The 15,256-nt window shown below is 27.3% G+C and overlaps 1 protein-coding gene across 1 annotated transcript; it reads right to left on the reverse strand.

Moving 5' to 3' along the window:
• Window positions 1-1,270: 1,270 nt before the first annotated feature.
• On the reverse strand, window positions 1,271-14,222 carry Pdfr (Pigment-dispersing factor receptor). Its single transcript, XM_018517940.1, is given in 13 exon segments — window positions 1,271-1,306; window positions 1,308-1,349; window positions 1,352-1,480; window positions 2,161-2,341; window positions 3,006-3,091; window positions 3,472-3,550; window positions 3,795-3,915; window positions 4,978-5,080; window positions 5,466-5,610; window positions 6,173-6,276; window positions 8,352-8,515; window positions 13,612-13,719; window positions 14,108-14,222. Coding segments are annotated over 13 exon segments (1,380 nt in total). The 5' UTR covers window positions 14,190-14,222.
• Window positions 14,223-15,256: the final 1,034 nt, after the last annotated feature.

A 15,256-nucleotide genomic window follows, 5' to 3' on the forward strand; every position in this document is an offset into this window, starting at 1 on the left:
TTTTTATAATAACTGAATTGAAATTTATTATACGTTACTCAACAAAATTAAAAGATATCACAACGAACAATGCTTTTTATAATAACTGAATTGAAATTTATTATACGTTACTCAACAAAATTAAAAGATCACTTAAAATTAGTGCTGTAAAGGATCGTGCAAATTCAAAGTTACGTATCTTTGCAAAAAATGATCAGAGAACGATGTTTTAAAAAGCGTTTTAAAGCTTAAAATCTCCGTCTTCGAAGGAGAAGCATGCATTCTCAGTCATCTCATTAATAAATAGCATTGATTGATCGGCGACATTAAATGAAGATTTTTCAATGAGAATACGTTATCGGCTTATATTCCATAATCTGACATTATGGATTTCCATTTCCATAGAACTGTTAAACTGCGATAGGCCATCCAATACATTAATGGGAATTATAACAAATAACATACTGCAATCGCCTTTACATAGTATCAAATGTAGTAGCATCGCGCAATAATATAAAATTTACTAAAAATTATTCTACAAATAAAAAATATTTTGATAGAGGGAATAAACGTTTATAAATACGCACCAAATAAGGCAATAGTTGCCTGCCTTTTAAAAGTTATCGTATATCTTTTTAAATTATAAAGAATTTTAATTCGTCAGAGTTATACTTCAGCATTATAGATCGGGTTGCAAATGTAAATAACTTACAAGTATCAATTATAAATATTCAACAGGTGTCAGACCAGAGTTTTTCAATCAATATTCTACGGTGCTCCAAGTGTGTAGCGAAAATTTTAGAGAAATAAAAAGAAGCACAAAAAATAAAGAAATAAACAAGAGAGTGAAGTAAAAAATGTAAAAATGTAAAGATGTAAAAATTACTTAAATTATATTATGTTTACTTTTATTTTAACTAAATCAAGTTTTGCAATCATTATTGCAATAGAATTATTTTAAAAATAATAAAATATTAATGATAAAACTTTCAAAGTTCATTTTTTATTTCTAAATGTCATGTTAAAGATATCTGATAATAAATCTATATTGAGCGCTAAAGCATGTGAACTAATGATTACCTCAATAAGTTTGGCTCATTATACGTAAGTATAATGTGCCACGAATTGAAAAAGATTAAAAAACTTTCTACCCCGAAGCAGAATTTATACTTCTTTTTTCTGCGGATATTTATTCGATGGAATATTCTATAGAAATATCTTCGACAGATAATAATGCGAAGTCAATTTTTAAAAAGCTCAACATGATTCTCATTAGAGAAATAATTATCTGCTATTCGAATGTTTTTGTCGCTTGTTTTAGTATAAATAAAATGTACACTTTCAACAAATATTTGTTTTAAAAATAGATTAATTTTTTTTACTTACTCGAAGTTATTTGCTGAGGTTGACCGCCGCTAAAAGTCGATTGTCTTTTAGTCTGCAGGTCGCCTCCTCTTAGAGAAAGATAAACGGCAATGGTTTTATCCAAAGCAAGTCTTACCTAAGTAAATAAAATATATAAAACTCTTATATCTCTCCTCTTTTTCTCTTTCTTTATAAGAACATAAATTTATTCTTTAATTAAAAAAACCTAATTTATATTATTATACAGAGAGAGAAAGAGAGAGAGAGAGAGAGAGAGAGAGAGGCAGGAGATTTCTTAATAAAAAATACTTTTATTTTTTTTTATAACGCTATGATGAACAAAAATAATACGGGCAGAATGCCTTGGATCGTTTGTGTTCTCTGCTTATCATATTATTTTTAATTTTTAATTAAATCTAGATTTTTCAATTAATTTTGATTTTATTTTATTATAAAAACTTAATTAGTAAATAAATAAAAACATAACTTTCAGTTATTATTATATATTCTATATTCTTTTATAAAACTAAATTGGTAAATAAATTAACAAAGTTTTAAAGAAAATGACGCCTATTTAATTATTAAATTTATATTAAATAAATTTTAGAAAAGATAATATCTATAAAATTATAAGTTTATAACAAATTACTAACTGATATAATAATATCATTTATGAAAATAAGTGGAAAATAATCTTGTAACAGTTACTCAAATATGACAATCAATAAGATTAATCAATAAAAATAAGATTAATCAATAAAATAATATTAATTTCAAATATGACTAAGATAATGTCTCTAAATGAAATCTACTCACTTCGCCATTAAGAAAACAATAAAGCATTGCGATGAAAAGGCCCTGAAACGATCGCAGGAAATGAGTGGAGTAGGACCACACAGCGAACTTGCTTACGTTATCCAACGGTGCTTCGATCATGAAGAGCACGTTAGTAATGCCTAATAACGGTAAAAGTACCACGGTTGCCCTCACGGCTTTCCTGAGTACAGTAAAAAATTATCTTGACACTTTTATAACTGCATGTTTTACGCGAATACTTGTGCTTGCTACCAACGTTTTTCGCAAAGTCATTTATAACGTAATCACCAAAAATATACTTATTAAGAGAAATATTGAAATCATTATTTAAACTTTATAATATAACCTTGATCATTTTACGGATATTATAAAGAATATGTAAAAAAAAAACAAAACTGACATTGTCGACATTTACATAACATTGATCAACAGCAACCAGTCAGTGTTTAAATTAGAGTTACTTTCGATACGATGCACACTTGTCAGCTATCAGTTATGTTTTTTTTTTAACGAAACTGATAAACTGGTTAACGAATCGCGTACATAGATTCTTATGCACAAAGACCAAACATGAAAAATTTAATTAAAATTGTATGAATAAAAAAGCGAAAAAGAATCAAACTAACATGCAAAATGTCATGCAGAAAGATTTTAGTAAAATCCTTTGCGATGTAAATTTTTATATTTATAAAGTAAATAAAATAGAGAATATTTTGTTGATTTAAAATAATTGATTAATTAACTTTTGCGAGAAATTAGAAATTTCTGAGTTTGAAAATGAGACTGAAATTCTAAACCTATTTGGTTCTTTGGAGAAATTCTAATTTGCTTATTTGCGTACTTACAGAACTTGTTCAATCTCGCTTGTGTGACTTTGCCGTAACTTGATCACGAGCACTCTTATAATATTCAGCAAGAATAAAAAGTTGAGCTGAAAGAAAATAATGAGAAGAAATACAATGAGCTAGAACTTATTGACAATTTTAAATTGATTATTAGGTATAATGTAAACTGTATTTTTCTATCGATAAATAATCGCCTGATAGCATATTTCTTTCAAGGAATGAATTACATATGTTACAATTTTATTAAACAAAATTAAAAAAATTGTTAATACACAAGTAGTTGCAATTATCTATGAATTCATAACTCCACGGACGTTTTTATGTACCTATATAATTATCACACATATTATAGAATCGATCACACTTATTTTAAATTACATTTTATATATATAATATAATTTAAAACGAGTGTGATTGATTCTTTTTTCTTTAAATGATTATTAAAAATTTGTTATGATTTGCTCACCAATATCACTGCGAATCTAGGTCCTTCGAGGATCCAAAAGTAAGACGATAAATTGTACCCTGACCAACATCTAGGAAATCTAATATTTCAAAATTCATAATTTAATATATTTATAAATACATATTGTGACTCTTGCTTTGGATCTTCTTCAGTAAATCACTGAATGTAAACTTAATGTGCTTATGTTTTACAATGACTGAAGTATATTGTTAATATTTTGCAATTGTATGTCCATATTGTGACCAACAAGTCAAACGTTAATGTCCAAATAAATAAAAGTTATAAAAACGTTTCAGTATTTAAGCAAATAATCCAGAACTTACTTTGATTTCGGATGATAATAAAATGCCATAACAATGGCCCAAGCCAAAGTCATCAGCACTGGACATCCCCATCCAACGAATCGATACATCCGGTAATAAGACGTCTCTTGAAAAACCGTCACTGTAAAATTATAATCGAAATGCGAAATTATATGACAATTATTTAATCGAAATTTGAATTAAAGTATTTTTTTTAAGCTGATTAATCTGTCAATGATAGAAGAAAGTCAGATCATATTAAACAGTCTTTTGTATAGGACAAGAATTGTTTAAAATATGTATTAGACGCGTGTGGCAATATTTATTATGATTATTGTGGTGTAAGCGCACTTATAGTGGAAAAAATAAAATACGCACTTCGAACATTTTCACATTTATGTAAATAACTCGTCAGTCCTGTCATAATAATAAATCGGGCAAGAAAAGATTTCTTAATTTACTTTATAATTACGATTCCAAAATTAATTCTAGAAATACTCGCACTGAGAGAAATAATTTTGTTATAGGAACAAATCAAGGGAAAGCAAATGTGATATTTGTTAAAAAAACAATCGATTTGTTACGATTGCAAATTAATTCGTCAATGTAACAAATAATCAATAGTATCGCTAGCAAATAAGAGGCTCATATATATATAAAAGTCGTAGACGGTTGCAGGGTCTCAAATCGCAAGAAATTGACTAATTCTAGTCAAGTATTCTCCCTATATTTGACTGTGCTTGGTGGATTTCCTACGACTTAAGACTCCACGATCATCTACAAATTCTATGTAAATGAGCTAAAGTCTATCCAAAAGATAGGTCAGATTCTATATAGTTCATTTCTGTTACTAATAATTGATTGGTATAGCAGACTCGCAGCAATCACAACAACATAATTTGTTATGACTTAAGACTCCACGATCATCTACGAATTCTATGTAAATGAGCTAAAGTCTATCCAAAAGATAGGTTAGATTCTATATAGTTTATTTCTGTTACTAATAATTGATTGGTATAGCAGACTCGCAGCAATCACAACAACATAATTTGTTGTCACATATTTATCGATCACCGATTAAAGGTGATTTACTAAATTAATGAAATCTTTTCTCTTAGTGCGATTTCTACATATCACGATTCTGACATTAACGTGGCTTTCATGCGAAACGTATGTAAAGCGTGTCACATTCCCGAGTACATACCAGTCACCATGTTGTGCAGAAACAGACCCTCTATGAACATCCACATAAACATCGCAGTCTTGACGTATTCCAATAGCACGTAACTGGCCTCGCACAATACCGGCTGTAAAAGAGGTAAAAGATATATCACGTTTTATGGATTCACATGTAAATGTAAGTGATGCAAAGTCGGTTTCTCCATACGCGAAGAAAAGTGACGTCTGAACACTTGACATTTGAATTTATAATCAGCGATCTAACCCAAATTTCTGTAAAATCTAACATCTCTAGCTCGTTTCCGGGCTTCGCGGAGAGGCTTTATTTGCATTGAAATGTGGATTTTACTAAATTCGCTCTTGTCTCGTAATTATATTATGAAATAACACGCGACAAAAATATTAAAAAATGGAAAAATAAATAATAAAATTGAATGTCCGTGAAAAAGAATAAGAAAATGATCTCTCCCCTTCCTTCAATTATAAAGGTAAAATAATCTCATTGCGTCTTACGGTATTTCCTATTCCTCGTTGCGTGCCATGCGGCTTCCTACGATAGATCGCGATGTCTATGTACAACATTAATCTGATGAGCACCTGCACGACCATGGCGACAAAGAGATTCTTGTGAATTCTGGTCCTTGTGTTTCGCAACGATCTAGAAAATTTGACGCAAATACCGTTTAGCATTAATTTTAGCCGTTTAACTACTTAAGATGTAAATTTATGCAAAGTGACAGCGGCTTACAGGGATGGTTACATCGCCGAACATAACTTTACGTAATTATATTTTATTAAATCAATGACTTCCAAAAGTAATTATTCATTAAATAGTAGATATATAACACAAAAATATGTAACTGTATGTTTATTGAAAAATCTCAATTTTTTGTTAAGAATACTGATTGATTTTTTCGGCACTTTTTTATTACAATTTTATTTTTAAATTGTTTTATAGTTCTTTCCGCAATTAGAAAGAAATTTCTTTAAAATCTTAGGAGAAATAGATAAAATAAAACTCTAACGGAAAAAAATAGATAAAATAAAACTTTGTCGCAAACTTTCTAATAGAGTTCTGTAGTACTAAAAATTGAATTGAAAATCAAATTAATTTATTTTGTAATTGCAAGCTTTAAAGGAACTAAGAACTGTTTCATTTGTACCGAGTTTCTTCACACAAATAAAATACGCGAAATCACTTTTTGAAACTTTTTACTCACCTAAATCGACAGAAAATCACCAGAGAAGCAAGCAAAGCCACCAAAGATATACTGAGACCGACAAACTCAAGGGTACGCGTCTTCTCGGCTATTTCCATTTTCATCTGGAAAAAGAGAACAAAGCAGTCGATTGTAATGAAACTTTATACTTTGATATAATGAAAACATATTTGCGATGTATTTCTCCACAGGGAAAACTCACAGAAATGTTTTGTAAAACGTACAACTTACATTACATATTTATACAAATAGGTATAAAAAAACCTCTTCTAACTCTTTTTAACTATAATTCTTAACAATACAAGAAGAACAATTTGTCAATTATTTTACATAGCAAATAAATATTTTTTTTTATGTTTGTCAAATTTCCTTTAATTAATCGGTCAACATATTTTTAATTTTATTAATTAATATCCGATCCATATAATTTTTCAAACATCTCTAAATCTATATTTATAATGAAATTCTAATATTTAATAATATTCAATTATCAATATTTATAATGTATACAGCGTACGTTTATATAAAGAAAAATGAAGTTTACCACAATTTCTTTCCAGTATTTATGAAAATCATTTCAAAAGACGAAAAGATCAATAATATCAATCCCAGATGCGAATAAACGATTGGCAGTTATATTAAATGCACAAAGGTATAGAATCAAAATATTGTAAATAAAATATAGAGCGTATACGAAGACAGATACGGTGAGATATAAATAACATGATACGCGAAAATATTTATACGTTCAGAAAGAGCAATAACAAAATAGTTGCGTAAAAACACGTATTTCAAATAAAAAGAAAAGAATTGGGTAAATAAGAGATCGGGAAGAGGGAGCGAGAGATTAAAAAGCAAATTAACGAGATGTGTAGCCGCAATTTTTATCATAGTAGCATCCACAAAGATTACAATTTGTCCGAACAATACGCAGAAACAAAATATAGGAATATCTATTGCAAAATAAAAAAAACAATGAACATGTTAAAAACGTTTTGCTGCTTCAATTTTGTATATTAATGTTTATTTAAAACTTTATGGCACCAACTTGATATGAATTTGGTTTATTTCAGCTTTTGATCTATTACGTTAAAACGTTAAATAAAACATCAGTTATACTATAAAGCCTATTCTACAACGTGCTCTTTATTTCCTGTTTATTGCTTTTTACCTCTTGCTTTGTTCCCCTTTGAAACCGTTTTATCGACAACTGTATTTGTTGCTACGTGTTTTCTGTTTCTTCCAAAGTTCGTTAACTTTTATTTCGGGCGACATAAAACAAAAAACCAGATAAGAAGCAAAAAGACAAGATGTAAAAAATAGCAAAAAGTAAGAAGTAGAAAACAAAAAGCACATTAAAGAATAATCATTAACCGGCTTTAATAAACGCAAGAATGAAACATAGAAATGTCTAAAATGAAGAAAATAATAGATGCGTTAAAAGTGTTTTACTACTTCAATTTTGTACGTAATGTTTATTTTGTATGTAATTAATTGATTTTACCTTTTGGTCTATCACGTTAAAACATTAAATGAAACGTCAGTTACACTATAAAGCTTTCAAATATAAAAAGTTAAATTTAATTATAACCTTAATTAATTCTTAAAAATTATATTAAATAATAATTAAGAAGATCATGTTTACAATTAAATAAATAAAAGTTTTTTTATGTTTAAGGAAAAAAATTGTTTTTATAAATATTCAATTTTATTTACATTTTAATAAACGAAATAAATTGTTAATAATTTTAAAATTTGAATTAATCAATTATGATTAAAGCATGAATTTTTATTTGTCCTATATATCGAAATCGATTAAGAATAATAATTAAATGTGTCATATTCTCCTATTTAAAAACTATTACGGTTATATATTTTTTAATCCTTTAATATCCGAAAAAAAAAACATTGCGTTTTCAAATTCCTGCGTATGTCATGTTTTCGAAGTTTCTTACGTCGAGTTTGTAATTTTATTTGAAAAACTAATTTTTAGAGTTATAACATATAATTTTTATAGATATAATTTATACATATAATTATACATATAACTATTTTTAGCTTGATTTAGACTATTTAGATTTATACATCGCAGTTCTTAAAATGTACATCATTTTTGACAGATATCAAACATTTAAAACTCTCTTGTTCTAATATTTCTCTTGCTATTCATGAAATTTACCTCGCCCTCGACATTATTATTGTAGACTCTGTAGTGAAGCCACAGCATTTCTGGCGTTAAGCAGGTGGTGTAATTCGCCCAGCCAATGAACGATTCCTCGTTCATGCTTGTACCGTTCTGTGCCTCCCACCGTCCATTATAGCCGCATTTCTTCTCTACAGATTCTGAAAAAATATTCGAGATTCAAGAAAATATGAGAATCCAATGCCATCGCTAGAAATATCTCAGTTGCATCTTCATTTGATCAACATTTTTATTCAGCCATTATTTCTCTTACTATTTTTACTAGATTATAATAATATTAAACAATCGTACGTTTAAATATGGAATAATATATAAATTATCCAAGAAATAAGCTGATGTTATTTGCTGTTACAAGAAATCAAAAATTATCGGTCAATTTTTTGAGTTTATACACTTTAGAATATATTTTCATTGTTTCTCCTTGTTTCTTCAATAAGAACATATAGAGACATTTCTCTTTGAAAAAGAAGTAATTAATAATGCAAGAAAGATTCTTATTACTCGTTATAAAACGCATTTTTAATGAATTCATACGCGATAAAAGTATTATGACATACGATCCACTTTGATTTTATGCTAAAAGTATGATGTCTCATCTTCTATACATAACAGGATCTTATCGTATTTTATGTTAAATATAATGAGATTCTGTTACACGTTGGATTAAAAATCAAACTTTTACACAAAAAATTAAATTTTTATATTAAAGAACATGCTGCAATGTGAACAGAAAGAATGACGCATTCAATGGATATTCCATGAGATTAAAGGAAACAGGAAGAAGACGACATCGTGTAGTCCGCTTTCGTTTTAAAGATTTCTTTAAAGCTTGGAAAATTGAAGGGTCCACGGCTGCGCTTTCTACACTGTTCAACATATGTTGCACATATACATATATACAATGCAGTACGAGAAACGAATAATGGCGCTATTTGAGAATCCTTTGCCAATGACTAAACATGTCGAATTGCATCCGTTACGAACACTATTCATCTAAGATTTTACCTTGTGCCATAAAATATAAAAATGTCTCTTTCATATATTTTTATCTTTATATGGATTTATATATTACCGTAAAAATTTTCAAGGCAATTGAATCTTAAAATTAAAAAAGTGCTAATTAGATACAAGTATTTATATAAGTATATATATAATGGTTTTCTTTCATCTTCTATTATTCTGTCTTTCTAAAAGAAAAAATGATGATATAAATATTAGTAATAGACGTTATGAGATATCTAATGAATAGAAAATTGTGCGCCTTAAATTTCTCGATCTTTAAATTAACCATTAAGGGAAACGTTTAATAATGGCAAATCTTAATTTCAGATAATTTATATAAGTTACTTATTTTTTTAAATAAAATAATAAATTATATTTACACTTGTAATACTTTCTGTGTTAATTAATTTTGATATAAAACCAATTTAATTTAAAAACATTTTTCTCGGGTAACTTTTAGTACACACGATTTGTTGGTTTCTTTTCTTGGAACAGGAAATAATTAGTTATAATATTTGTATACAATTTTTTTTGATACACAACCTTACGAATATTTTTTACATATGTTAAAGTATATGTAAGAATCATTTAATAATTTTTGTATGCTTGTAAAGTAAATTAACCCAGTTAATACATTGTAAAAATTTTCAAGGCAATTGAATCTTAAAATAAAAAAAGTGCTAATTAGATACAAGTATTTATACAAGTATACATATAATGGTTTTCTTTCATCTTCTATTATTCTGTCTTTCTAAAAGAAAAAATGATGATAAATATGTTAGTAATAGATGTTATGAGATATCTAATGAATAGAAAATTGTGTGTAATAACGGACCGGAAAATTATTGTGTACTAAAGATTAATTATGAAATATTTAATTTGCAAACTCTGTCTTTCTGTTTCTCTTAATTACATAATTTGGACTACGTAAAGTTCTGTTTAAACATTAATCGTTGTCAAAAGTAAAACTATTTAATATATACAGTCCATTGCACGAAGATAGATTTTCTCGCAATTTCTGTGTTACTGTAATTTTACAATTATTAAAAATAAAATATTTCTATTCATGAAACCATCGATTATTTTTCATAAATGACAAATAAAAGTATTTTAACTTATTATATGTATATATAGATACAAACGCTTTGATTCGTCATTTCAGAAATTCAAGGTGCGCTGAAGGTCATTATTTTTACCTTCTTGCTCTGCTTGGTTTCTTAAAGACGATGTACGACGATGAAACATCTATAACGAATTCATTCATTTGCACTACAAATTGATGCATACTAAAAATTGTTATGAATGAAATTAGCAAAGTTAAATGTAAAAGTATATAAATATTTTGAACAAGTAAATACTCAATAATAATAATATCATGTTATTTAACAGAATATATTATTTTATTGTTATAGATTATTATATTGTGCTACTACATTTAGATAAGTTATGTAAAGTAACCTTTTTAAAATAATGTTATAACGAAAAGGTGGTAATACATCAATATTTAAAAAATTCGTTTCACGACGCATTTGCAGTTCGCGACGCTATTGAATGCGATCGAAGTGTTTCAGGGAAGACATGTCGAGAGCGGACAAAATCTCTCTGCATTTATTATCGCGTCGCTCCTTCGAAGATGCAGCTTGAATACTTCTGTTCAGCCACATTCAATATTAAATATTTCGAATATAAATCGAGAATTTATTTTTAATGAATAATTACTTTCGTCTTGATATAAATTTTCAATAAAACAAACTGTTGAAAATTCTTGAAGTATTTTCGATACATATATTTTTCAATATAGCTCGATATTTTCGAACAATTATATAATGTGCGAAGGCCTTCGAGAAATTTCTTGTCATAAATGGTCCTCAAAGAACTGCGTTGTTTTGGACATGAGTGCATCTGCAGCATCTCTCTCGTTACTGCATTATCGCCCTTAAAAATTCATTTTATCCACTAGAAAACGCGATTGTATCGTACAGTGAAAAACGTGACTTTTTATCGCGATTTTACTTGAAATTAATAATACCTATCGCAATAGGATCTATGGTACATAATATTACAACGACGGCAAAATTCTTTAAGTATGTACAATGTACGATCATGTAACTTCTTCCCCAAAGCGGAAACATAAAAAGTAAAAGATTTCTTCAAATTAATTCAATTTTTAATTAACGTATCATGCACTGAGAGAAAAATGTTTGGTATCATTACTATAATGATAATAATAATAACTGTATGTATAATTATATCAACAAATATATACAATTGGCAACTCTAAAAAGACTATAACTATTGTAACTGTAAATATATATAGTAATTGCAACCAATTTTAATAACAACCATAATTGTAGTTCTTTCAGTTACCAACTAAATATATTTATTAATGGAATTATATAGTTCTTATTACTAACGTTATTACAGTAATTGTTATAATTATGATAACATATAATAATAGTCACAAATTCCAAAAATATTTCTTTCAGTGTACGTGCCTTTGGTTTTCAATTTCAACAATTTTATAATATATTTTATCTGTAAATCAATTAAAAGATTGTTTAATTTAATTTTCACAAATAATATAATTAATTTGGGATTACATTGCAAAATAGAAATAAAACATGGAATACATGATTTTATTCATGGCATTTTTATTTTTATATAAAATATTGTTGTGTAATAAGTTTGGTAATATCATTTCCAACATAATATCAAAATTATAATTAAAATTCTTCCGTCTTTGTGAAATATTTGTGGAAACATGTTGCCATTTAAACTCGCTTTGTTCTTATTAAAGAGGAAGTATTGTTGTGACGTATTCTTATCCTCAATTCCTTCTACGAAGTTTCTAAATAATATACAATACTTCTATAATTAAATCTGCAAATTACGATGTATTCTTATCCTCAATTCTTTCTACGAAGTTTCTAAATAATATACAATACTTCTATAATTAAATCTGCAAATTACGATATAAACAGCTAGATAGTGCAAACTCATGTAATCTTTTAAACATAAGTACTTACAGATCTTCGAAAATAAGCTTAGTTTGTTAATGATTTATTAAAAAATTGTCTAATTTTCTGTCTGATTTTTTTTAATTAACATCCACTAATAATATCCAATATTACTATCTAATATTTGGTATGAAAAAATAATATATACATACATATAAATTTTTAATATGTAAAAGATTAATTTTCAATTATTAAAATAATCAAGTAATATGAAAAAAATGTATTTATAAGAAATTAATCTCCGATTAATAAAATAATTAGAAAATATTTTAAAAATCACGCACATAATTAAAGATAAAGTTTTGCAATTTAGCTCATTCTCCTTTATCCAAATGCCAAATTAGCTATGTAAAGTATAGCCAAATGATTATCAAAAATATTAACTTATACAATAATAATATAATAACTTACATAAATTAAAACGGAGTCAAATACATTGCATCAAAAAGTAGAATATTAACTTATACAAAAATAATATAAAAACTTACATAAAATAAAAACGGAGTCAAGTACATTGCGTCAAAAAGTAGAATCATATCGCTCATCAAATTGTCAGATTTACTATGTAGTCATTCAAAAAACAAAAACAAAAAAACGAACAATTAGAGAATTATTAAAATAATTAATCTGAATTTTAATTTTATTAATTTACATGTAAGCGTTTTTTGCGACTCGACGGGTCTTGTAGTGTCAACATCAGAAATATTTTCAGCTTTATATTATATTAAAATATACGTCAGTTTTTCTAATATCTATTTTCCAAATAATTTTCGCAAAATATGTATGCAAGGAAAAAGATTTAAAAAAATATTTTTCACATATTTTTACTCGCTGAGAAATCATTTTCATAAATTCCAATAAATACATATAGGAATCGTAAAGGGTAAAAAGGAAAAAGGGTTCAAGTCAGAACTATTTTATATTCCAAATATTAAGTTTTTTATGCTAATATCCACTTTTCTCTTCTTCTAAAAAAAAATGAAATTAGAGATTACGATCTAAATATACAGAAATTTTTATTCGATTTTAATAATTTCTTTTATTATACTAATGACTTGAAAAATGACAGAAACTATCATTTAACGGACATTAAAATTACAATAAATGAATATCTACACATAGCTATCCACAATCATCCATTATCAACTCAAACAATGTCAATGTTAGATTATTAGGAAGATTGAGATCCACATTAAAATCAGGCTTCGTTTACTTACTAGTCGTATCAAATCCATCCACGAAGGGGCATCGCTGCTTTGCCGTAGTAGAGGCTTTTGTTGGCGGCCAACAGAGTAATAAATCCCATACCGGATTACACCAGAGTTCTGAAAAGTAGAAAAGGAGCAGCGCAATGTTCCCCGCAAAGGAGTTGACAATACTGCAGCTAATATTACATATGTAAATCAGTAAATAGATCTCACAGAAAGAATTTCTAACAAATTAGATTTTTAAAAAGTAATGAATTTTATAAAACATGTTCAATCAAATAATATTAAAAAAATTTTTCTCAACAATTTTTGATAAAAGATATTGCACTGTTTATCTGTCATCTTTTGTTATAATTACCCTGATGAGAGAGAAAAAATCTTATAATACCTCATAACATTTTTATAAAAATTCTTTATATCAAATATAGTGACAAATTAAAAATATACTACTTGCTTTAAAGATGAATGTAAACGCGAAAAATAACAAAATCATAAAGGAGCATACCTCCGTAGGGCACCACGAAATGTTTGTACTGAATATTACAAAATTCACGAATGTTGTTGCCGTTGATATTTAAGCTGTCCATTTTTTTTCTAACAGGATTCCCATTTTTTGCTCGGTGTCTCTAAGCTTTCGTTCCAGTGCTTGCCACGCAGTCAACAGAAGTGTACAGCGCCCTGTAAATAAGCTCTCCTATGTCCCGTTTTCTTTTCCTTCTACTTAGAGCATAATGCTTCCGCTTTCTTTTTAAGTAAATGAGAAAGATTCTGAAGTAAATTGTGGATTCTCTTTTTGTTGCGAAAAGAATACGTTCCTATAGTTTGGATTCATATCACATTTCTTTCGAACAATTATAGAAATGTAAAATATTGCTTCATATAAAAAATGCAGAATGAAGAACTCCGCGTTAAAACGAGATGATAAGAATATTGTCGATACATATGCACTCTTTTAAATAAAAAAAAAAAACAAAATATAATAGCTTCAAATGAAGGAATGTATACTAGGCTGGGTAATATTTAAAATAGTTCTATTTTAAATATGTACTTAAAATGGAAATGGCATTTTCCATTTTAAATGGTTTTTGGAAAATCATTTTCATTTTACATTTGAAATGGAATCATGACTATCATTTAACCATTTATAAAATAGGTAAATGCCAAATGGTTTTTCTTTATTTTCACAAATTTTCTCTAGAATCATTGATGTATAAGAAGAACCAATTTGGCCAAAGATTTTTATGAATATTCAAACAAACTGCAAATTAAACTGCAAAAAGAAAATTAATTCCAGATAGCCCATAATATTGAATCTTAATTAAAAATATGAATGTTCCAGCTTTATGTAAATACTATATAGATTTCTAAAAATGTATTATATATTACTCTTAACATCTAATTTTGACCGTAACCGACGCTTCTCATATTAATTTGATTTATTCAAGTAAACGGTCTCATTTCCAAAAATTATATAATATAAAAAATTTTAAATATTCTCAGAGATACTTTATTTATAATACTGTAGTCAGGGTTTCGAATTCCGTTTAAAAATAAATTTTAAACGTAAAATACTTTTAAAAAATGTATACCACCCTGGTGGAAAGTTGTTACGAAAAACTACATAAATTGAAACAAGATCTTAGAAGTTTTTCGT

The sequence above is a fragment of the Trachymyrmex cornetzi genome, unplaced genomic scaffold, assembly GCF_001594075.2.
Source record: "Trachymyrmex cornetzi isolate Tcor2-1 unplaced genomic scaffold, Tcor1.1 scaffold73, whole genome shotgun sequence".
NCBI lineage: Eukaryota > Metazoa > Arthropoda > Insecta > Hymenoptera > Formicidae > Trachymyrmex > Trachymyrmex cornetzi.